At 44.6% G+C, this 24,496-nt stretch overlaps 1 protein-coding gene across 1 annotated transcript; it reads left to right on the top strand.

The window, feature by feature from the left end:
* Positions 1-5,499: 5,499 nt before the first annotated feature.
* LOC309812572 (keratin, type II cytoskeletal 5) lies at positions 5,500-12,208 on the top strand. The gene is made up of 9 exons (XM_082636406.1): positions 5,500-6,061; positions 6,644-6,858; positions 7,636-7,696; positions 7,806-7,901; positions 9,219-9,383; positions 9,749-9,874; positions 10,121-10,341; positions 11,118-11,152; positions 11,614-12,208. Exons 1-9 carry the CDS (start codon positions 5,507-5,509, stop codon positions 11,913-11,915), a joined length of 1,776 nt encoding a protein of 591 aa, XP_082492532.1. The 5' UTR covers positions 5,500-5,506; the 3' UTR covers positions 11,916-12,208.
* The last annotated feature ends 12,288 nt before the right edge of the window (positions 12,209-24,496 follow it).

Raw genomic sequence — 24,496 nt, 5'->3', positions numbered from 1 at the left:
GTCAGGCAGGATTCCCTAAGCCCGCCTTGGCATGGCCACCGCCTGTCACCAGGAGAGTGGTGTGGGTAAACCATCCTGCACCTGGCAGGACCCAGGCCTGTCCTTAGACCCTGCATCTCCCCCCGGGCCTGTCTTGTTCATGGCTGTACCCTGACTGCGGCCCAGTGCGTGGCACCCCACAACTGCTCAAAACACACGTTCTGGATGAAGAAGTGATCAGATGATTGGTACACGTGTTCCTGTGTTCTTTCTTTTCTCAGGTGCCTTTGATGCTGTGTCTCTCTTGGAAAAGCTAACCTGGTTCCACGAGCCCTGGACAGTGCCTGGTGGTCCCCGTGGACAGTGGATGAGGCCAGCGATCTGTGTACCTGGGGGATGTGCAGGAGCTGAGAGCACGTGCAGAGGGTACGGCTAGGCTGGGAAGGCGACCATTTGCCTCTGGGACTGTCCAAACTCCAGATGTGTTTCAGAAACCAGCCCTGGGAGGGATAACATCTCCAGCCTCTGCACTGTCATCTCTTTCTTTTCTTCCCTATCGTATCATCACTCTCTACACTGAATCATGCCCCAGTGATTGGACCTCGTCACCTGGGAGATGGAAACAAGCCTCAGTCCCCGCACCTTGCCCTACCTCCTCAGGATGAGGAAGTGGTACACCAGACACGTACTCCAGGAGGGCAGCTCCCGTCTCTACTTTCACCTCCTATCCCTGGATGAGAAGTCACTAGTATGCTGGGGGTAGAGAAAGGAACAGGAAGGGAAAAAAAAAAAACATTGGGGAGGTTAGGGATGTAAAAATGTTTCCCAGCATGCCTCTGACCCTATAAAGGTAGAAGCCTGGTATAAATGAATCATGTCCCTGCCTCTCCATTGTAGAGAAAGTCTGCGAATTCCTGGAGTACCAGGCATGCCCACACCCACGTGTAAGGAAAAAAGCAAAGGCCAAGAAAATGGTAAAAGCCCTTCTTTGTAATTTTAGATTCACAGATGCGGAGTTTGTAGGACAGGGTCTGGTATATGGTAAGTCCTATATGAGTGTTTATTAAAAGAAAAATAAAACCACCCTCCATGAGAAAGCAAAGCACAGAGGTTTTTGCTGTATGTCCTTTTTTTTAGTCCCTCTGACTAATTAAAGTATTTGTTGATATCCAGTCCATAGTTTCAATCAACTGAGGGAGACTTTCAAAGACTTTGCTATGCCTTTGGCAAAATACCTTTCCAATGAGGAAAGAACATTCCCCAGACTTGCAGGGACCTGTTGGAGGGAGGCTGAGAGCTCTGCTCTGTGGTTCTCGCCCCACCAGTGCCAATCGCCAGCTCAGTCTGAGGGGTGGGGGCCAAGGCTGCTCCCCACAGCCTCCTACTTGTTGGCCTCACCCTTCCAGTCAACCCCAGCCAGCTTGAAATTACCATTCCAGCTCCCACGGCCTCCTCCAATGAACCCAGACCCCTTTCCTGCTGTATCACCCAGCCCCAGTGGGGGAAGCTGCGTTGAAAGCTGGGCTTTGTGTCTGGGATCCCAGCAATTCAAGGGCTGGATTAGGACCAAGACATGGCCTGGGGGGGGGTGGGGCACGGTCTTTTGTACCTCTGCTGGGACCCACAATTTGTGTGAAGCCCTTGCACAAGAGAAGTCAACTCCAAAGGCCCCCTTGTCACCATGACCCAAATAATGGCAACAGGGGACCCCTCCAAGCCACTCCAAAGCCAAGACATAGTGGTTCCTTTACTTGTGGACATGTGCATTTCTACCCAGGCCTCTTCTCAGACGTGAGAGTCCTAGAGAGGCAGGGTAGTACTTGTATCGACAAGGCAGCCTCTGCCAGATGTGGCCACATGAAGGAGGGGTGGTGGATCCTGCTCTCCCATCCGCAAAGGGGCCCGACTCCTCTCTGCCCCTGCAGTTCTGAGAATCCAGAATCTGAGATCAAAGCTGGGACCCAGAGTTCCCTCTGGCTTTGGGTGGAGGCAGGAGAATTCTTCCCTCAATTCCTCCCTGAGGCTAGGGCTTTGTGAGGAGTTGAGAGGGCTGGCTCTGGGCTCCGTCCCCCATTCTGCTGGATCTGGCTCCGTGCTCCCAGATAAGGAAGCCAACCATCATCCAATGAATAGGTGACTCATGCCTCAACTATTGCTCCCCACTGTCTGTGCTGAACAAGCATGGGATAGAAGGTCCACAAAGACAAGGACACTGCAGCTTTCTTTCTCTCCTGGAGGGGGATGTGGCTGCTGGGGCTGAGGGCTGGGGGAGAGGAATAAAAGGAAGTCCAAGGGATGAAGAGTCATGAACTCTGTCCTCAGAGGGTGCCCAGGCTAAAGGGGACAAGAGATCTGCTCTCTGGACGGGAAGCCAGGGACAGCAGCAGATGGACAGGACCCTGGGACTTGGCATGGGGCTGGGGAGGGCCTCCCACAAAGATCTAGGGAAGGGAGATGACCTTATTCTGTCAGTTCAATTCGAAACTGTTTGCTGAGCCCCATCAGTGTGCGCGGCTGGGCTGAGGGTGCGGCAAGGCGAGCCAGGTGTGCTCCCTAACCTGGGGGAGTCTACTGTCTGGGGAAACCTAGAGGGCGTGTGCCAAACCATCTCCCATTAAATATGTCAATTCCATTGTCTTCTATGAAAGGCACACAGATAGCGCTGGGGGATCCATGGAGGGAGCTCTAGGCTGGGATCACAGGATTTGCCTAATCCTTGTCCCATGGTCACCTGGACCAATCCTACTTCCTGCCTGGTCTGTGAGGTGCGTCCCTGTGGACAAATGCTGCCCATGTTCTACGTTCTCACACCTTATGAGGGAGGACAAGGCAGTTGCCCCTGTCCCCCTCTGACACGGAGACCAGCAGGGACAGCCGCTGCAGCTCCTTCAGTCCTGCACTTGCCTCTTGCTGATGAGGAAAATGATGCCTGGAGAAGCTAATTAACATGTCCTGCCAAGCCTTGGTAACTGTCTCTGTGAGAATGCCTGGCAGAAAAGCTCGGCAAGCTCTGTGTAATCTCTCTCTTACTGCCATGGTGAAATTCCAGGCTGGGGTGGGACTCTCCCGCACTGTAGTGGTGCTGGGGCCTGGTTCCCCAGGGGAGCATCACCACTATTAGTAGCCATCCGGGTCTGGCATTGTGAGAGGGGCTGCCCTGCCAGCTTGCGGGAGAGTTTCCACAGAGAGAGATGCTTTTCCCCCAGTGAGGCATCCAAACACTCCCAGCCACAATGACTTGTCCCTGGCATCTGAATCTGAGCTTGGCACACTCCAGCCATTCTCAGGCTGGCCAGAATGCATTCCTGTTCCACCGAGTCCTGCTCCTTTCTGGGAGGAGGAGGAATGGGGAGAAGCAAATGTTCTGGTGGGGCTTCCCAAGGTCAGTGGAGACTAGACCCAGGATGTGTGTGTGTTGGTGGGGAGTGGGCAGCGGGGGGACATACCCTGAGAGTGACCTTCCATTGGAGGGAGAGGACTCGTGCTAGGAGTCCCCAGATCTGTTCTGTCAGGGGCTGAGAGTCTACCCATATGTCTCAGGGCCCCCAAGACACTCACGTCTGTTCCCTGAGAGGCAAGAAAGTGTGAAATTGACAAGCTCAGTAAAATGCATCTTTGAGTATCTCAGGAATCCTTCAGGGAGGGAGGCAACCAAACCTCATTGCCCAACACCTGTAAGGCCAGCTCTGGCCATTGACCTGTCTGTCTGGATTTACCTGTCCACTGCTTTCTCATCATGGTCTCTGATGAGCAATCACCTCTCGGCTGATACCAGTGGCTCCGAGTCATTTTTCCACAGCCAGGGCTGCCTTGTGGCCAGCTGCAGGCCCTGACTAGAGATTCCTAAGCCACGGCTGGGTCCTCACTCCTTTACCCTTGAGAACGTACCTGCTTAGCCTCAAGGCTTCAAACCCACCTTCACCCTACCCCTTCATCCAGCCCCAGCCCAGGGGTGCCCCCCGGTCCGGCCCACAGCTCTTAATGGCCGAGGCACTGCCTGAGAGTCCTGCTTCTGTTCTGGGGAGGAAGAGATGTGAGCCCACTCAGGTCTGCAGCCAAAAAGACGGGGTGTGGTCTAAGACAGACACTTGTAAAACCCAACCAGACTCCTTGTCCTCCGTCTGGTACCATAGCCCATCCGGACAAGCTTTGAAGAGGTGTCTTCCTGGGAGGTGGGACATGGGGGCTTTCTAAGACAACTTTAGCAGATTGTTAGGCCAGCTGTCTGGTCGCCCAAACCTGCCCCTTCTAGTCTCTCTGGCAGGACGATCCATAGATTTAGAATTCCTTTTCCATTCTCCAGGCCCTGAAGGAGGGTTCGGGCTGGAGCTCAGAGAAAGCCCAGCAATTCCCGCTGCTTGGAACAGGGCGGTTCACTGGTTTAACAGTCCGGCCAACTCTCAACATGTTCCTAATGAGAATAGAAGCTCCTGTAGGTATGTGTTTGTGGCAGCCTTCAGCTTGTATCAACAGATACGATGACTCATTTCTTCCCTAGTGGAATCACTGAGGGCTTGCTGGAACACACCTGGGGTGCTGGGGAGCCGGCAGAGGAGCTCCCCCTGAAGAGAGACGTGACTGCCAGGCTGAGTCTCAGGACTTCGCGGGCGGGTGGGGGGCTATTGATTGCATGGGACACCTGGGTTTACTTAAACCCACAGGGTCCTGGCCAGGCCAAAGAGCAAGGGAAAAGTTCAATGCCACAGAAAAGGCCGAATTAGGAGGCGTTGTGGAGGGATGGGTCTGCCTGTGCAGAGAACAAAGTGGGATAGACTGGGGGCTGGGGGTCTCCCACATACTCTGTTTCTGGAGCTTGGGGCTTGGGGAGTCTTTATGGCCCGAACCTTGCAGGAGAATCTGCCCAGTGGGCTCTGGGATAACTGTGCCTCCTCCAGGAAAGGAAATTTTGCAGTAGAGGACTGAAGTCTATTTTCCCCTCTGGCATAGAGCTGAGATATCAGGCCACACTTGGCTTTCCAAGGGCTGAAATCCCTGAAACAACCTCTCATTAGGGGAGTAAGCAAAGCAGACCACTGCCAGTGGGGGATTCACTCTGCCCCGCTAGCCTCCTGTTCATGGACAGTGTACACCATGCTGGGATGCTTGACAACATCCCTGGTCCTAGAAGGATCCTTCAGGACATTGGCCAAATGCCCCCTTGCTTCTTTGGGCTACTCACAGCCCTGGGCTCCCACGGTGAAGAGAGGTTTGTTGCCAAGACATCTGGGCTGCAAGGCAAGTTTATCCCTACCCGAGCAGAGCCTGCCAGGAAGAAAGCGTTTGCACCCCACACCGTTGTGCGGGTGTGCCGGTGAGCTCACAGCTGCCCTTCAGGCATGCCCAGCCCACTTAATCATTCACAGCTTGACAACTCTCCCGCCCAGCCCAGGTCTAGAGGATAAAAGGGTGGCTTGCCACTCCTGGCTAACAGAGCCACTTTCTGCGTGCTGTCCTGCTCTGTTCTTTCTCTCCAGCACCTCCTGACCGCTAGTGCCCACTACTCTTGCTCCACTAGGAACAAGCCATCATGTCTCGCCAGTCGAGTGTGTCCTTCCGGAGTGGGGGCAGCCGTAGCTTCAGCACCGCCTCTGCCATCACCCCGTCTGTCTCCCGCACCAGTTTCACCTCCGTGTCCCGGTCCGGGGGTGGAGGTGGTGGCTTTGGCAAGGTCAGCCTTGGGGGTGCTCGTGGCATGGGTGGCTACGGCAGCCGGAGCCTCTACAACCTGGGCGGCTCCAAGAGGATCTCCATCAGCAGTAGCGGCGGTGGCTTCAGGAACCGAGGTTGTGCCATCGGTGCTGGAGGCGGCTATGGCTTTGGAGGCGGAGCCGGGAGTGGATTTGGTTTCGGCGGTGGAGCTGGTGGTGGCTTTGGGCTCGGTGGTGGAGCTGGCTTTGGTGGTGGCTATGGGGGCTCTGGCTTCCCCGTCTGCCCCCCTGGAGGCATCCAAGAGGTCACCATCAACCAGAGTCTCCTGACTCCCCTCAACCTGCAAATCGACCCCAACATCCAGCGGGTCAGGACCGAGGAGCGGGAGCAGATCAAGACCCTCAACAACAGGTTCGCCTCCTTCATCGACAAGGTGAGCCATGATTCTTTGTGAAAAACCACTATGAGTGTGGAATAAGTGCCAAAGAAAGTGGAAAGAGGGACAATTTCCTGACTTTGTGCAAATATCTTCATAGTTTGCAGTTATGTTTTTCTCTGTTTCTGTGTCCTGGATTTGTGGCCTGCTTTCTTAATTAGACTGGCAGCTTGGAAGAGAAGGTCTTAATTCTTCCCCTTCAGAGATAACCACACAAGGGATCCTTGCTTACTGTTGGGCAGAGATATATTCTGTGCTCCAGGTAACAGGGCTGATTGCACAGAAAGGTGGATGAATTCATTGGGCAGCAGCCCAAGTGCTTTTGCAGCCACCCCTGCACCAGGCCACTCTCTGCCCAGCCTTGCCCAGTGCTATCTGTGCCCTGGAGAAGTGTCCTGTCTCCCCTAGAAGAGTGAGTTTAGACGCTTCACTCTGGACCTGCCCTCTGGGGCCCAAGTCCAAGCACTGTCCATCATGGGAAGGTTTAGGGGGACAGAATGAGATGGGAGGAAAACTGGGAAATTGATCACTGAAACGTGAAATCCAAATTTGTCCATCTTTGAACTCTGTCCCCTCCAGGTGCGGTTCCTGGAGCAGCAGAACAAGGTCCTGGAAACCAAGTGGGCCCTGCTGCAGGAGCAGAGCACCAAGACCGTGAGGCAGAACCTGGAGCCTTTGTTTGATCAGTACACCAACAATCTCAGGAGACAGCTTGATGGTATCCTGGGGGAGAGAGGCCGTCTGGACTCAGAGCTGAGGAACATGCAGGACTTGGTGGAGGACTTCAAGAACAAGTGAGTTGGGGTGGAGTGGAGACAGGGGTGGGTCTTGGCACCAGATGTACTTTATAACCAGACTACTGCTTATACCTTTCCCAAGAGGTGAAAACATATCCCTTCCATGGACACCTAACCTTCCATGGACACCTAAAGTACTGGAAAAAATCCAGGTCGCTGTTTAGAAAGTTCTAGCTGCAAGCTCAGTCTCTCTGCAAGGCACTTAGCCTCCAGCCAGAGTAACAAACTCAGCACCCTTGGTACCACCTGGTGGAAAAAGCAGTCATGTAATCCTTGCTTTATGGGGCTTTTCTCCCCAACACACTCAAAATACACAGCATTGGCTTTTTGATGGATTCCCCCCAAAGCAGGAACTGATGACATAACCTAGTTTGGTGGCTCAAAGTATTTCTTTAGTCCTTATGAACCAGCAGCTGGGTTGCTAATTTTTTGTTTTTTTTCAAAGGCTATGAAAGCTGAAAAAAAAAAGCATTAGAGAAATTGACTAGATGTGGAGTTGGGGAGAAACAGCATAGCTTTTCTACAGGAATGTTCTTGAAGCAACTGAATTATAGCAATAAAAGAATAGTTATCTGCTAGGCAATTATAGAGAAAACAGTACCCTAATGGGTAAGGACCTTGCCCAAAGGCTCACGCTCCCACTGTCCCTCTCTCTCTGCCTATATGATGTGAGAAGCCCCTTTTGGTGGGAAAGCAGGCTCACAGTTGACTTTATGCAGTACAGACCCCAGGCCTCATCCTCTGATAAGCACTTCTCATCCTTTTTACCACCAGGTATGAAGATGAAATCAACAAGCGTACCACCGCCGAGAATGAGTTTGTGATGCTGAAGAAGGTATGTGGCTAGCAGAGAACCTGTGCCTGTGGTTATGCTCACTTAAGGTGTTGTTCATTTAAGTCAAGGCAGAAATGGGGTGCAGTGCCAACTATCCCTGTTTCTCTAGGATGTGGACGCCGCCTACATGAACAAGGTGGAGCTAGAGGCCAAGGTCGATGCACTGATGGACGAGATCAACTTCTTGAAGATGTTCTTTGAGGCGGTAAGAAATGCCCCCTATTTGGGACCCAGAGAGATGGTCACGGGGACACCACCAGGGATTAGGGTCTCCAGGGTTAAGTGACTTTCAGTGGTTCCTAAGCTATGGGCACATTTTTGTCTTTCCTACTCCTTTAGTACTATTCACATTACTTAATAAAGCCAATTCTTTTTTTTTAAGTCAAATTTAAAGCAAAAGACCTCTTCAGTAATCATTTTGCAGAGTGAGATTTAAAATGAGTTATTAGAGCCCCAGGTATACCTTTCCCAGCCATCTCCTCTTTCTGGAGTATCATCCTGTCTTTGTTTACCCCCAGCATGGCAGACCACACAACTAGATTCTTTTTTTTCTTTCTTTTTTTTAAACATCTTTATTGGAGTATAATTGCTTTACATTGTTGAATTAGTTGCTGCCGTATAACAAAGTAAATCAGCTATACGTATACATATATCCTCATATCCCATCCCTCTTGTGGTCTCCCTCCCACCCTCCCTATCCCTCCCCTCTAGGTGGTCACAAAGCACTGAGCTGATCTCCCTGTGCTATGCGGCTGCTTCCCACTAGCTATCTATTTTACATTTGGTAGTGTGTATATGTCCATGCCACTCTCTCACTTCGTCCCAGCTTACCCTTCCCCCTCCCCGTGTCCTCAAGTCCATTCTCTACATCTGCATCTTTATTCCTGTCCTGCTCCTAGGTTCATAAGAACCATTGTTTTTTTTTTTTTTTTTTTTTTCTTTTTGCGGTATGCGGGCCTCTCACTGTTGTGGCCTCCCCCGTTGCGGAGCACAGGCTCCGGATGCGCAGGCCCAGCGGCCACGGCTCACGGGCCCAGCCGCTCCGCGGCATATGGGATCCTCCCAGACCGGGGCATGAACCCGTATCCCCTGCATCGGCAGGCGGACTCTCAACCACTGCGCCACCAGGGAGGCCCAGAACCATTGTTTTTTAAGATTCCATACATATGTGTTAGCATACGGTATTTGTTTTTCTCTTTCTGACTTACTTCACTCTATATGGCAGTCTCTAGGTCCATCCACCTCACGACAAATAACTCAATTTTGTTTAAAATAGTTATGACCTAAGAAGATTCAAGTCTGAGAGGTTACACGGTAGGGGTTTCTTGATGTTCAGAGTTGTTAAATTAAACAAAAATAGAGTTAGTAGTGATTTGGATTATTTATTAACTGACCTAAGTTTTTTACGTAGGTGGTTATTCTTATTTTTCTCAAGTCGACAAAGTACAATGAGTAGAAGATTTGAATGGACCTGTTATTAAATAACACGGACTCACATGACTGACTTGAAATCTCCCTGCAGGAGCTGTCCCAGATACAGACGCACATCTCAGACACGTCTGTGGTCCTGACCATGGACAACAACCGCTGCCTGGACCTGGACAGCATCATCGCTGAGGTCAAGGCCCAGTACGAGGAGATCGCCAACCGCAGCCGCACAGAAGCCGAGTCCTGGTACCAGACCAAGGTGGGTGCTGTGGCGAACGTGCAAGTGTGTCCTGAGCAAGGGATGGAAACGTGTCTAGGATTCCAGGCCATGACCAAATGCTAAGGATGTGCCCCGAGACTGGCTGAGGCCTACTGGGAGGAGTTATGGGAACAGTCATGCATGCATCTGCCACATAAATTCAAGAATATTAAAGAGAATCTCACTGAGTTTCACACCAGTGTCTCTAGAAAAGCAAAGGCAAAAAGAGCAAATTATTGAAGACCAGCCCCAGGCACCCAGTAACTACACCACTTGCCACCTCTTGGTAGCTCCCGCCTGTGAACCTGGGAAAGTGTTTCCATCCTCATATAAATGGACTCTTTCCTCTTTTCTGGTGGCATCAGTACGAGGAGCTGCAGCAGACTGCAGGCCAGCACGGCGACGATCTCCGCAACACCAAGCATGAGATCTCCGAGATGAACAGGATGATCCAGAGGATGAGATCCGATATCGACAACGTCAAGAAGCAGGTAGGGAAAGAAGACAGAGAAGGGGCCTGAGCTTTGAAAGGCAGACCTATTTTGTTTTGTTTTACATTTTCTAAGTATACACACACATACACACACAGAGCTGGAGCAAGTACCAGCATTTCACTATTCCACCATCCACAATGACCAGGACAAATGTGCTGGCTTCTCTCTGGAATCTCAGAAAGAGACACTTGAGGCCCAGCTCAGCCTCCAAAGTGTCCCCACCCTTCCTTCCTTCCCCTCTAGTGCACCAACCTGCAATCCGCCATCGCCGATGCAGAGCAGCGTGGGGAGCTGGCCCTCAAGGACGCCAGGAACAAGCTGGCCGAGCTGGAGGATGCCCTGCAGAAGGCCAAGCAGGACATGGCACGGCTACTGAAGGACTACCAGGAGCTCATGAACACCAAGCTGTCTCTGGACGTGGAGATCGCCACCTACAGGAAGCTGCTGGAGGGCGAAGAGTGCAGGTGCGTGACACGGCCGACATCACGAGCCCACGATGGCCTCACATTTGATAAAGTGGAGCTGCTTCTTCACTGCAGGGTGTCAAACACACACACAGGTGGCCACTATCTTGTGCATGATGATTATCCATCATTAATCCGATGATCCAATCCAATCCAATCTGACACCTGGGCATACAGCTGACCTACACAATGTGACCACAACTCACTTTCTGACCCTATTCCCACCACCAGTATTCTTGAATGCTGCCTCTCCTTCAAACAACCAAGCAACCCAGCAAATATCTTCCCCATTCTTAAAGTGCTTCTTCCTTCAGGAAGCCTTTCATGATTACTCCAGCTGAGTTAAACTCACCTGCCTTTGGATTCTCAAACTACTGGCTTTTCTTCAGTCTTCTGACACTGCTCACTGCCTACCTCCTGTCTGAAGTATTTCTGTCCAGGCCAGGTCTTCTCACAGAATGTAAGCTCCTACAAGGCAAAAACTGCTTCCTACATATTCACAGTTCCCACAACCTCTTCCCCACATTTTCCATATAATAGTTAGAGGACAGTGTGAATTATAAGCTTCCTTTGATAACCTGTTTCTAGATCAAGACCTCTTCCTTGGGAAGTCCCTCCAGAGAACTGTCTCTTTCTCTAATTTAAGCAGTTTTTCAGGCATGCAGTCTCCCTGCTCAGAAAACAAGTTCTAAACATGACTATGGGAGTTATCCATACAGACTAATGGTGTCTTTGGGGTGAGTTTTTAACTCTTATTTCAATTTTTCCCCTTTCAGACTGAGTGGAGAAGGAGTTGGACCAGTCAACATCTGTAAGTAACTTTGAACAGACATTAACAATGATGACAATATGGGGTACTTGGTGCCAACTCAGAATCCTGCTATTTCTAGATACCAGACACTCCCATCCCCAAAATGGTTATTTAATACACTTAGTGAGAAGCAGGTGGTGGAGGAGAAAGAACACAGGTTGAGACAGGAAGCAATGGGGCTCATTTATTATCTCCTAAAGAGCAGGCCCTGTATCTTACCTGTCTTGGACCCTGTTCCCCTGCCTTGCCCTGACCCTCACCCCCTGATGACTTAGCACTGTCCCTTGCCTACTGTGTTCACCAGCTTTCTGTTAGGGATCTTCACTAAATGACTTAGCTCATCTGCTACTCTGTAAAAGTGGCCAAGTACAGTGCTGACACTAACAGGAGCAAATAAATTAGATGCCTAGGCTCTAACCTGGCAGACTGGTCTCACCAGGTTCTCCCTCCTTCCTCCACAGCTTTTGTCACGAACACCGTCTCCTCTGCCTACGGCGGTGGTGGCAGCTTTGGCAGCGGCCTTGGAGGTGGTCTTGGTGGCGGCTTCGGCGGAGGTCTGGGCGGCGGCCTTGGCGGAGGTGGCAGCGGCTTCTACTCCAGCAGCAGCGGGGGCGCCGGCCTAGGCGGTGGGCTCAGTATGGGCGGCTCCGGCTTCAGTGCGAGCAGTGGCCGAAGCCTGGGCTTTGGCAGTGGCGGGGGCAGCAGCTCCAACGTCAAGTTTGTCTCCACCACCTCCTCCTCCCGGAAGAGCTTCAAGAGCTAAGAGCCTGCAGCAGGTCACTGTCTCCCAAGTGCAGAAGCCGGCCATGGCAACAGCCTCTTCTAGGTGGTGGCCCAAGCCAAGTTTTCTCTTTTTCTGGAGTCTAGTCGACCAAGTCTATCGCAGACCCACATTCTTTGGTTCCTGAAAGGCCCAACCCCCAGTCTCTAGCCTTCTGTGTCCTGATTCTATGCTCTGCTTGCAATTAGCCTTTGGGTCTCTACAGCCTGGTCCTCGGTGACAGAAGAATCCAATGTTTTCCAGTATCGAAACCATCAAAACAGAGTCCCTACCCCAATCCCATCTGGTCTATCTCCAGAGTGTGTTCAATAAAATGCTTTTATAATATAAGCTGTTGGGAAGAATTGTTTTCTCAAGATCTACAGCCAAACTAGAGAACCCCTGCAGGTCCATCTGTCCAGGTGTGATTTGTTTCTTTGATGATTCACAAGGAGACAGAATGGCCTTGGAGGGAAAGTGGTCCTCGTGGGTGGTCTAGAGACTCCAGGAGGCATGAGAGGTGGATGCTAAATCCTCTAGAATGAAGGAGTCTCTGGAGGGCATGAAGGGGAGGGTTCTTTGTTTCACAGTTTGGACAGATTATAGAGCTGTTTGTTGGAAGGGGTCCCCAATGAAGGTGGGCCAACTTGCAAGTAATGACATAATGCGCTTAAGTCAAATTTGTAAATAAGGAATATGTTGCCTTGAAACCCCACAAAGGCCTGAAAGATATTTGGTCTTTTCTAATAATGTGGGCGCTGAGAGTGTCAATAGCTTATAGTTTCTTAACAGAGTCAGGGATGAAGTAGCCCTCGGATTAGCAAATAATTTCAAGAATTTAATGGAGGAGACCGGAACTTGCACTATATGTTGGACAATGGCCCATCCTCTTTTTCTGAACGTTTTTGTGAGTCTTTGTTGGTCCTGAATGGGTGTGTTTAATGAATCTTTTCGAAGGGGGATTTATCAATGCAATATCATACCTATGCTCCTGGGGAAAGTCAGATGCATTTAAGATCTTGCCTGCAAAGAGTGTGTGTGATGGCAGGGCTGTTGAGGTACCTCACCAGCGTCTGGGTAGAGGTGGATTGTACCCCTTCCGAGGTGAAAGCAAACTGTGATGGAGAGGCTGTTGCAGTGGGCACTGAACAGAACATTATTAGCCAAATCCACAAGAGCAAAATATTTACCAGTTGCTGATTGAACAGAGTCAGCGATTTCAATAATATTGGGTAGTGAGCCTTAACGGGAGTGACCATGGCATTAGGGTTGTGGTAATCCACTGCCAGGCACCTTTATTCTTTCCAAGTTTAAAAGTAGGCCAAATTGAGTTGTTGAATGGAGAAACAGCGGGCATAATCACCCCTTCTCTAAATATATTCCCTTTAATGGGTTTGACCTTTGAAGGCCCTGTTTTAATTTACATTGGGACGTATTAACAATTTTAACTGGAGGAAGGTCCATGGAGCCCCATTGTGACAAGCCAATTTGTTAGTGTCAAGGATTTAATTTAATTTTAGTTTTGTTACTCACTGGATCAGAGTGTCCATGACCACTGTGAGATATACTGGGGTGGAGGGGCAATGAATAGTGTGATCGTGTGAAATTTAGGCAAGTCAGTAGTTCTGATAATTAAGGTGAGGCATACTTGTTTGTTCTCTCTTTTGTGTTCAATAACTTCCTCAAGATTACAGGGGGGTACCTTGTTTAAATTTAGTGAAATCCCCAGTATAATATGAGCTCCAGTAGGGATTAAGGCCATGAAGACTTGCCAATTGGTGTATTTCAGCAGACATTAAAGTTAATTCAGAACCTATGCAGTAGAGGTGCAAAGCCAATCCACACCCCTTTATATCTTTTTTTATGTATAAATTCTTTCAGTAAATTTTGGATTTTCAATTGCATCGAATTGTGTTAAAATTTTTTTTGTTTCCTCCCCCTGTTTCCAGGTTTCTTTCTTTTCTTGCTTCCTCACTCTGGTTCTCTCTATATATTTCTTCTTCCTTCCTCCCTTCTTTCCTTCCTTCCTTCCTTCCTTCCTCCCTCTCTCCCTCCTTTCCTTCCTTCCTCCCTCCCTCCCTCTCCCACGCCCCCTCTCTTTTCTAGGGTTACTAGAATTACTTATGAGAGAGGAATTCTTGCTACCCTGCTCATATCTATAAATTTCTTCCTCCAGAAGGCCTCAAATCAGTATCATCAGGGTTTAAGGCCTCCCCCATAGAAATAGTTGAATTAACTCCTTAGTTGTGCCACAAGGGTGCCCTATGTGTCTTCCCCTATAACCCTGAAGAAGAGGATCTTTTTTTTTTGGCAACAGCGGCATAGGCAGCAGCAGCAGAAAAGCATTTTGTAGGGTTCTCATACACTATCTGCCTTTAAGAGTGTGGCCTCAGTATGCTACAGAGTGACTGCTTTTCCTCCCAATGAGTGATCATCTGATAGGACCATATATTGCACAGGTTGTAGTCTTTCCCCTGAGCACTTCATAGAACGGGGGCCAACACCTGCTTAAGACACACACCAATCTTCACATGGTAACAGTCATTCCCTTGAGCTTGGCGTTGGTCATCATTTATGGAGGAATCAAGAAACACAATTCAATATGAGACACACAGATAGGTCTGGGCCAAGACACATGACACTTTAAGGAGGGCTCCAATCCCATAACTGGCTCCAAATGACAATGATTGAAACTTCTGACATAGATCAGTTAAATCTATAACAGAGGCCTTGGTAGAACTCAATAAATGTGGCACAAAGCAGTACAGCTCAAGTGCAAGCTTGACAGCAGGCAGCAACACAACTCAAAGAGCTCACTAGCCAGAAAGCAGCGGCTCAAAGTGCATATTGCCATGCTGAAAGCTAAAACAAGAAAAGAAAGATCCCAGTGGTAGCAGTCATCATCCAGACATCCTGCTCACAAAACCAATTATTGTGAACACCCTCACTCAAAATGTGGTTCCACTATTGAGACTGATGACTCCACACACTCACACCAAGATGGTATGAAAATGATATTATTCACATAACAGAGCTTTCTGGAAAGAGTATGGCAAGCCTCCCACGCTGGTCTACATATGGCTTGCAAGAGACTGCAGCGGGTTTATTACGGTGGTTAGGGGTTGGGCCAGGCCAAGGATTCCCGCACATGGTCTGAAGTTCCCACTAGTCATGAACGGGGTGGGGATCACCCAGGCTTTCTTATCAGATGGGGAAGGAAGAGGGGTGGGGATTAGAAGCTGTCAACTGTCAAGCATCATTACGGTAAGAGTGCTTTAACATTCAAAAAGTTCAATCACATAATACGCAAATTTACAGAATAAAAAGAGAGGAGTCAAATGGTCACCTCTCCCTCCAAATAGACAGGAAATATTATACTTAATAGTGAATGATCAAAACTTTCCATTGAGATCAGAAAGAAAAGAAAAACCATATCACCACAATTATTCAACATTATACTGGAGCTTTAGCCAGTGCAAGTCAAGACAAAGAAATAAATTTCTCTTTTTTTCACACACACACACACTGTATTTTATTTTTACAAGAGATAAACTGACACCAAGCATTGTAAATGGATGACCACAACAAAAGCAACAATGATTGCAATTACCAAACACGAAGCACACTCACACTGTGTCATAATGTTGACATTCAGTCCAGGAATCCTCCACTGTAACAGCTCCTTTACTTTGCAGTGAAAATTGATTTGTATATTTTTTGCCTCTGTGTCCTTGTGGGATTTTTTTTTATTCAAACAGAAAGCCACAAAAACTATAATCATCCTCATCAGTTCACTCAGTCCCATGTAATTAATTTTTTTTATCTTGATCTTTTGTTAGCACTTTTATGAATTCATCAGTTTTCCATTAGAGTTCTGAAAATGCTTATTCATTCAGTTCAGCAGTATAGTTAGTTACCAGAAACCTGTACTCGTCAGAGTCTTCTCCATGAATTCCTTGAAGATGAAACCCTTTAATAGGAACATTTTTGCAAAAGCATCAGAGTATACCCAGAACTGTCTGTAAATGACAAAAGACTTAAAAATGACCACGGTTAAAGATTTGATGAGGGCTTCCCTGCTGGCACAGTGGTTGAGAGTCCGCCTGCCGATGCAGGGGACACACGGGTTCGTGCCCTGGTCCGGGAAGATCCCACATGCCGCAGAGCGGCTGGGCCCGTGAGCCATGGCCGCTGAGCCTGCGCGTCCGGAGCCTGTGCTCCGCAACGGGAGAGGCCACGGCGGTGGGAGGCCCACGTACCGAAAAAAAAAAAAAAAAAAAAAAAAAAAAAAAAAAGATTTGATGAAAGTTCATAATAATGCAATTGACAAGGAAATTTAGTTATTTCTGAGATCCATTTTAAAGTAATAACTAGAATTATGACATAACATTATACCAGAACATATAAGATTTTAAGAAATTTCATGTAATGTCTGAAACATTTATATTAACATATTTCCATACAAATAACCCAAAGAAAGATTAGTATTAGTTGTTTTTTGTTTGTTTGTTTACACTGTAGGTTCTTATTAGTCATCAATTTTATACACATCAGTGTATACATGTCAACCCCAATCGCCCAATTCAGCACATTGCCATCCCCACCCTACCGTGGTTTTCCCCCCTTGGTGTCCGTACGTTTGTTCTCTACATCTGTGTCTCAACTTCTGCCCTGCAAACCGGTTCATCTGTACCATTTTTCTAGGTTCCACATACATGCGTTAATATACGATATTTGTTTTCCTCTTTCTGACTTACTTCACTCTGTATGACAGTCTCTAGATCCATCCACATCTCAACAAATGATTCAATTTTGTTCCCTTTTATGGCTGAGTAATATTCCATTGTATATATGTACCACATCTTCTTTATCCATTCGTCTGTCAATGGGCATTTAGGTTGCTTCCATGACCTGGCTATTGTAAATAGTGCTGCAATGAACACTGGGGTTCATGTGTCTTTTTGAATTATGGTTTTCTCTGGGTATATGTCCAGTAGTGGGATTGCTGGATCATATGGTAATTCTATTTTTAGTTTTTTAAGGAACATCCATACTGCTCTCCATAGTGGCTGTATCAATTTACATTCCCACCAACAGTGCAAGAGGGTTCTCTTTTCTCCACAACCTCTCCAGGATTTGTTGTTTGTAGATTTTCTGAAGGAAATAAATATCTTAAGGATTAGAAAGAAAGAAAGAAAACCACAATTACTCACATATGACATGATTATGTATGTAGAAAATCAAGAGTCTCTTAACTACTAGAACTAATAAGTGAATTTATTAAGGTCACTAGAAAGTAAATATAAAAATTAATTGTATTTCTATATACCTACAAGAAACAATTAGAAAATGAAATTTAAAAGATACCATTTTCAGTAGCATCAAAAATATCTGATATCTGGGAATAGATGCAGTCATAGATATGCAATACTTATACACAGAAAACTACAAAAGTTTATTGAAAATGTAAAGAAACTTAATAAACAGGTATGTATATACTATCTTCATGGATTGGAAAACAATAATGTAAATATGTCAATTTCCTCCAATTGAACTATGGATTCAAAGCAATTTCAATCAAATTTCATTTGGTATTTTATGAAAATTTATAAACCTATTCTAAAATTTGTATGGAAATGAAAAACATCTAAAATAATCAAAACAATCCTGAAAAAGAAGAACAAAATTCTTATAGTTCCAGATACTGAGAATTATTTGAAAGATATAGTAATTAAGAGATTGCAATATTGAGGAAATGACTGAAAAATGGACCAATTGAACTATATACAGAAACTGGAAACAAACCACTAGATTTACAACAATGGGGACCTTGAAGTGCAATAGGGAAAGGATGGCTTTGCACAATACATGATGCAAGATCAGTTAACTCTCCATATGGGAAAAAATGTATCGAGTCCTAATTCAAAACATTCACAAATATCAGTTTCAGCTGTATGATAGTTCTATATGTGAAAGGTAAAATAATGTATTTAGAAGAAAATAGAATATATCATTATGACCTGAGGATAGGCAAAATATCTTAAACATCATAAAAAACTGCTTCCCTTAAAAAAAAATAAACTTCTGCCCATAAGACACAAAGAAAACAAAACAGCAAGCCACAACCCAGGAAAATGCATACTACAATACTACATGATCCATTGATGGTTGCATCCATGGATGCAGAACTGCAAATACAGAGGGCCGACTGTAAAGTTACACACAAATTTTCAACTGCATGGGGGCCTGGTACCCCTAATCCCTGCACTGTTCAAGGATCAACTGTATTGTAAGAGTCTAAACTGCTGCAGTTTTGTCAGAACCTAATCAACCTGGGGGAAGAGAATACCTGTCTCCAGTCTCCTCTAGCCATCCTGTCCCACCTAAGGAGTGAAAAAAAAACCCTGAGAAGCACATGTGGAGTTCACAGCCCAGGGGCACAAGCTCAAAAAAACCCAGGACCTAATCACGGGACTATAGAATGCTTTCTTTCCCCCACACCTTACCACCACATCACTAAATGCCTATTTAAATAGCACAGTTTCAGGCTTCCCTGGTGGCTCAGTGGTTGAGAGTCCGCCTGCTGATGCAGGGGACACGGGTTCTTGCCCCAGTCCGGGAAGATCCCACATGCCGCAGAGCGGCTAGGCCCGTGAGCCATGGCTGCTGAGCCTGCACGTCCAGAGCCTGTGCTCCTCAATGGGAGAGGCCACAACTGTGAGAGGCCCGTGTACTGAAAAAAAAAAAAAATTGCACCAAAAAATTAAAATAAATAAATAAATAGCACAGTTTCTTTCACCCAGTACATCATGGTTGGCTTTCAACAAAAATTTACAAGTCATACTAAAAGGCAAAAAAAATAAAAAGAAAAGAAAAGAAGTTTGAAGAGACACAACAAGCAAGCACAAGAACCAGACTCAGATATGGCAGGAACATTGGAATTATCAGACCAGGAATTTAAAATAACTATGACTAATATGCTAAAGGCACTAATGGGAAAAAAGACAGTATGCAAGAACAGATGGATAATATTAGCAGAGAGACAGAAATTCTAAGAAAGAATAAAAATAAACACTAGAGATCAAAAACCCTATAACAGGGCTTCCCTGGTGGCGCAGTGGTTGAGAGTCCGCCTGCCAATGCAGGGGACATGGGTTCGTTCCCCGGTCTGGGAAGATCCCACATGCCGTGGAGCAGCTGGGTCCGTGCGCAATGGCCGCTGAGCCTGCACATCCAGAGCCTGTGCTCCGCAACGGGAGAGGCCACAGCTGTGAGAAGCCCGCGTACCGCAAAAAACAAAACAAAACAAAACAAAAAAACCTATAACAGAAGTGATGAATGCCTTTGATAGTTTCATTAGCAGATGGGGCATGGCTGAGGAAAGATTATCTGAACTTGAGGATATGTCAGTAGAAACTTCCAAAATTGAAAAGCAAAGAGAAAAAAAAAAAGAACAGAATATCCAAGAACTGTGGAATAACTACAAAAGGTATAACCCACATGCAGTGGGAATACCAGAAGAAGGAGAAAAAAAGACAGAAACAGAAATAATATTGGAGGCATTAATGATTGAAAATTTCTCCAAATTATTGTCAGACACCAAACTACAGATCCAAGTTCAGATAACACCAAGCAGGATAAGTGACAAAACAGAACCACAAAAAACAAACAAACAAAAAGACACCTAGGCATATTCAAACTGCAAAAATATCAAAGATAAAGAAAAAAATATTTGAGGAAAAAACAGCTTACCTACAAAGGATACCTTTGATTTCTCCTCAGAAACCATGCAAGCAGGATGAGAGTGGAATAACATATTTAAAATGTTGAAAGGAAATCAAAACACCAACCTAGAATTCTGTACTCTGCAAAACTATCATTCAAAAGTGAAAGAGAGGGCTTCCCTGGTGGCACAGTGGTTGAGAGTCCGCATGCCGATGCAGGGGACACGGGTTCGTGCCCTGGTCCGGGAAGATCTCACGTGCCATGGAGCGGCTAAGCCCGTGAGCCATGGCCACTGAGCCTGCGTGTCCGGAGCCTGTGCTCCTCAACGGGAGAGGCCACAACAGTGAGAGGGCTGCGTACCGCAAAAAAAAAAAAAAAAAAAAAAAAAAAAAAAGTGAAAGAGAAATAAAGACTTTCTCAGATAAACAAAAATTGGGGAAATTTCTTGCTAGCAGTTTTGACTTGCAAGAAATGTTAAAAGAAGTTCTTCATAGAGAAAGAAAATGATATGGGTCAGAAACTCAAATATACATAAAGAAAGGAAGAGAATTAGAGAAGGAATAAGTAAAGGTAAAGCAAAAGTTTTCATTTTTATTATTCTGAGTTGACCTAACAGATAATACCTGTTCAAAATAAAAACAGCAACAATATATTCAATATTTATAGCTTATGTGCAAATGATATGAATGACAACAATACAAGGAAAGAATTTGGAATGCTTGGTTAATATCAGGAACTTGCACTACTCATGAAGTAGTACAGCTGTTATTTAAAAGCAGACTGGGATTAGTTATAAATGTATGTTGCAAACTCTAGGGCAACCAGTAAAAGAATTTTTAAAAGATGTATAATTAATATGTTAAGAAAAAAGAGAAAGTGGAATCATATAAAATGCTCAATTTAAAGTACCAAAGTTAGGTGCTTCCCTGGTGGCGCAGTGGTTGAGAGTCCGCCTGCCGATGCAGGGGACACGGGTTCGTGCCCCAGTCCAGGAAGATCCCACATGCTGCGGAGCGGCTGGGCCCGTGAGCCATGGCCGCTGAGCCTGCGCGTCTGGAGCCTGTGCTCCGCAGTTGGAGAGGCCACAACAGTGAGAGGCCCGTGTACCAAACAAACAAACAAACAAACAAAAACTACCAAAGGTAGAAAAAAAGTGGAAAACAAAAATAAGAACAAGGGCAATGACTAGAAAACTGTAACAAAAATGGTATTGATTGAACTATATTGATGATCACTTTACACAGCAATGATCTAAGTACACCAATTAAAAGACAGAGTAACAGAATGGATCAAAACAAAAGACCCAGTTATAGGTTGTCTACAATAAACCCACTTATATAAAGACATATATAGGTTACAAGTAAAGTGATGGAGAAAGATATACCATGTTAACACTAACTGAAAAAAAGTTGGAGTAGTTGTATTAATTTCAGAAAGAGTAGACTTCAGAGCAAGGAAAATTATCAGGGATAAAGAGGGGCATTACCTAATGATAAAGGGACCAATTCTCCAAGAAGATATAACAATCTTTAACATGTACATACCTATAACAGAGTACCAAAATACATAACACAAAAAGTGATAGAATGGTACAGAGAAATAGATGGCTACTATTATAATTGGAAACTTCAACCCTTCTCTATTAGTGATGGGCAAATCTAGCAGACAGAAACTCAATAAGGACAGAGTTGAACTCAACAGCACCATGAATTAACTGGCTATATTTGACATCTATAGAATACTTCATCCAACAATAGCAGAATACACATTCTTCTCAAGCTTACATGGAACACTCATCAGGGTAGAAAGAATGAAATCATACAATCTATGTTCCCAGACCAAAAACAGAAATAAATCAGAAATGAATAACAGAAAGATAGCCAAAAAATCTTTTAAAAATGAGGAGACTAAACAACAAACTTCTAAATAACACATGAGTCAAAGAAGAAATCTCAGGAGATATTTTAAACTACTTTGAACTAAATGAAAATTAAAGTATAACAACTAAATTTTGTGGGATGCAGCAAAAGCAGTGCTTAGAAAGAAATTTATAGCACTGAATGCATATATTAGAAAAGAAGAAAAGTCTAAAATCAATAATCCAAGTGTTCGCCTTTAGAAACTAGAAAAAGAAGAGCAAAATAAACCCAAAATAAGTAGAAGAAAAGAAATAATAAACAGAAATGAATGAAGTTAATGAAGTTAAAATAAGAAATTAATAGAAAAAATTAATGAAACCTAAAACTGGTTCTTTGAAATGATCAATAAGATCAATAAGCCTCTAGCCTAGTTAACTAAGAAAAAAAAGAGAAAAAACACAAATTACTAATCTCAAAACCAAGGAGTGGACATCACTATAGATCCCATGGACATTAAAGAAATAACAAAGGAATACTCTGAAAAAATCTGTGTCCACAAAGTTGATAACCTGAACGAAATGGACCAATTTCTTGAGAGACGCAATCTGCCAAAATTCACACAAGAAGAAACAGACAATCTCAATAAGCCTATATCTGTCTAAAAATTGAATCAAGAATTAATAACCTTCCAAAACAAATAGAATCAGACTCAGATGGTTTCTGAGTCTGATGAAACTCAGAAAGTTTTTCACTGGTGAAAAACTTAAGGAAGAAATTGTACCAATTCTATACAATTTCTTCTGGAAGATGGAATCAGAGAAAATATTTTCTCATTCTACAAGGTCAGCATTGCCTTAATACCAAAATCAAAGACATTACAAGAAAAGAAAACTATAGACCAATATCTCTCATGAACTTAGATGCAAAAATTCTCAATAAAATATCAGCAAATCAAATCTGACAATGTATAAAAAGAATTATATATCATGATCAAGTAGGATTTATTCCACATATATGAAGCTGGTTCAGCATCCAGAAATCAATTAATATAATCCATCACATCAACAGACTATAGAAGAAAAATCACAAGATTATATCAATAGATGCAGAAAAAGTATTTGACAGAATCCAACACCATTCATGATAAAAACTCTCAGCAAGCTAGGAATAGAGGGGAACTTCCTCAACCTGACAAAAAAATCTACAAACAACCTACAGCTAACATCATATTCAGTGGTGAGAAAATAGAAGCTTTCCCACTAAGATCAGGAACAGGGCAAAGATGTTCCCTCTCACCACTCCATTTCAGCATTGTACTGGAATTCTCAGTTAATGCATTAAGACAGGAAAAGGAAATAAATGTGTACAGTTTGGGAAGAAAGAATGAGACGATCTTTGTTCACAGATGACTTGATTGTTTATGTAGAAAATCCAAAAGAAATGATAAAAAATACTCCTAGAACTAATAAGCAATTACAGCAAGGTTTTAGGATACAAAGTTAATATACAAAAGTTGATTGTTTTGCTTATACCAGCAATGAACAAGTGGAATTTGAAATTTAAAACCCAACACTATTTACATTAGTATCCCCCCAAATTAAATATAATACTTAGATATAAATCTAACTAAATATGTAGAAGATCTATATGAGGAAAACACTAAAACTCTCATGAACAAAATCAAAGAACTAAATAAATAAAGGGCTATTACATGTTCATGGATAGAAGGACTCAATATTGTCAAGATGTCAGTTCTTCCCAACTTAATCTTTAGATTCAATGCAATCCCAGTCAAAATTATAGCAAGTTATTTGGTGGATATCAACAAACTGTTTCCAAAGTTTATATGAAAGCAAAAGAACCAGAATAACCAACACATTATTGAAGGACAACAAAGTTGGAGGATTGACACTACACAGTCTCAAGACTTACTATGTTATGGTAATCAAGAGAGTACGGTATTGTTGAAAGAATAGACAAATAGGTCAATGGAGCAGAATAGAGAGCCTAGAAGTAGACCCACACAACAATAGCCAACTGATCTTTGACAAAGGAACAAAGGCAATACAATGGAGAAAAGATAATCTTTTAAAATAAATGGTGCTAGCACACCAGGACATCCACATACAATAAATTAATATAAACACAGATATTACACCCTTCCCAAAAATTAACTCAAAATGCATCATAGACCTACATGTAAAATGCAAAACCATAAAACTCCTAGAAGATAACATAGGAGAAAATCTAGATGACCTGGTAATGACTTGGATACAACACCAAGGGCATGAGTCATGAAAGACATAATTAATAAATTGGACTTCATTAAAATTAAAAAATTTTGCTTTGCAAAAGACACTGTCAAAAAATGGTAAGTCAAGCCACAAACTGGGAGAAAATATTCGCAAAAGACATATCCAATAAAAAGACTGTTATCTGAAATATAAAGAGCTCTTAAAACTCAACAATAAGAAAACTAACAACCTAATTAGAAAATAGGCTAAAGATCTTAACAGATACTTCACCAAAGAAGATATACAGATGGCAAATTAAGTGTATGAAAAAAATGCCCACATCATATTTCATTAGGGAAATGCAAGTTAAAACAATGAGACACCACTACACACCTACTAGAATGGTGAAAATCCAAAACCCTGAGAACACCAAATGCTGACGAGGATGTAGAACAATAACTCTCATTCATTGCTGGTGGAGTGCAAATGATACAGCAACGTAGGAGACAGTTTGGACGTTTCTTATAAAACTAAGCATACTCTTACCATACACCCCAGCAATTGCACTCATTAGTATTTGTTCAAATGAGCTGAAATTTATGTCCACACAAAAAGCTGTACACGAGTTTCATTAGGTCCCATTTGTTTATTTTTGTTTTTATTTCCATTACTCTAGAAGGTGGATCAAAAAAGATCTTGCTGTGATTTATGTCAGAGAGTGTTCTTCCTATGTTTTCCTCTAAGAGTTTTATACTGTCCAGTCTTA

The sequence above is a fragment of the Mesoplodon mirus genome (genome assembly GCF_964341445.2).
Source record: "Mesoplodon mirus genome assembly, chromosome: 11".
In the NCBI taxonomy this organism is placed as follows: domain Eukaryota; kingdom Metazoa; phylum Chordata; class Mammalia; order Artiodactyla; family Ziphiidae; genus Mesoplodon; species Mesoplodon mirus.
The sequence above is the reverse complement of the archived record's forward strand: the minus strand, read 5'-3'. Positions and strand labels throughout refer to the sequence as shown.

Excerpts from the sequence above, each read along its gene's own strand:
- LOC309812572 (XM_082636406.1), top strand. The coding sequence starts at position 5,507 with ATGTCTCGCCAGTCGAGTGTGTCCTTCCGGAGTGGGGGCAGCCGTAGC. Across the intron at positions 6,062-6,643 it reads TCGCCTCCTTCATCGACAAG|GTGCGGTTCCTGGAGCAGCA; the intron begins GTGAGCCATGAT and ends TGTCCCCTCCAG. Across the intron at positions 10,342-11,117 it reads CTGGAGGGCGAAGAGTGCAG|ACTGAGTGGAGAAGGAGTTG; the intron begins GTGCGTGACACG and ends TTCCCCTTTCAG.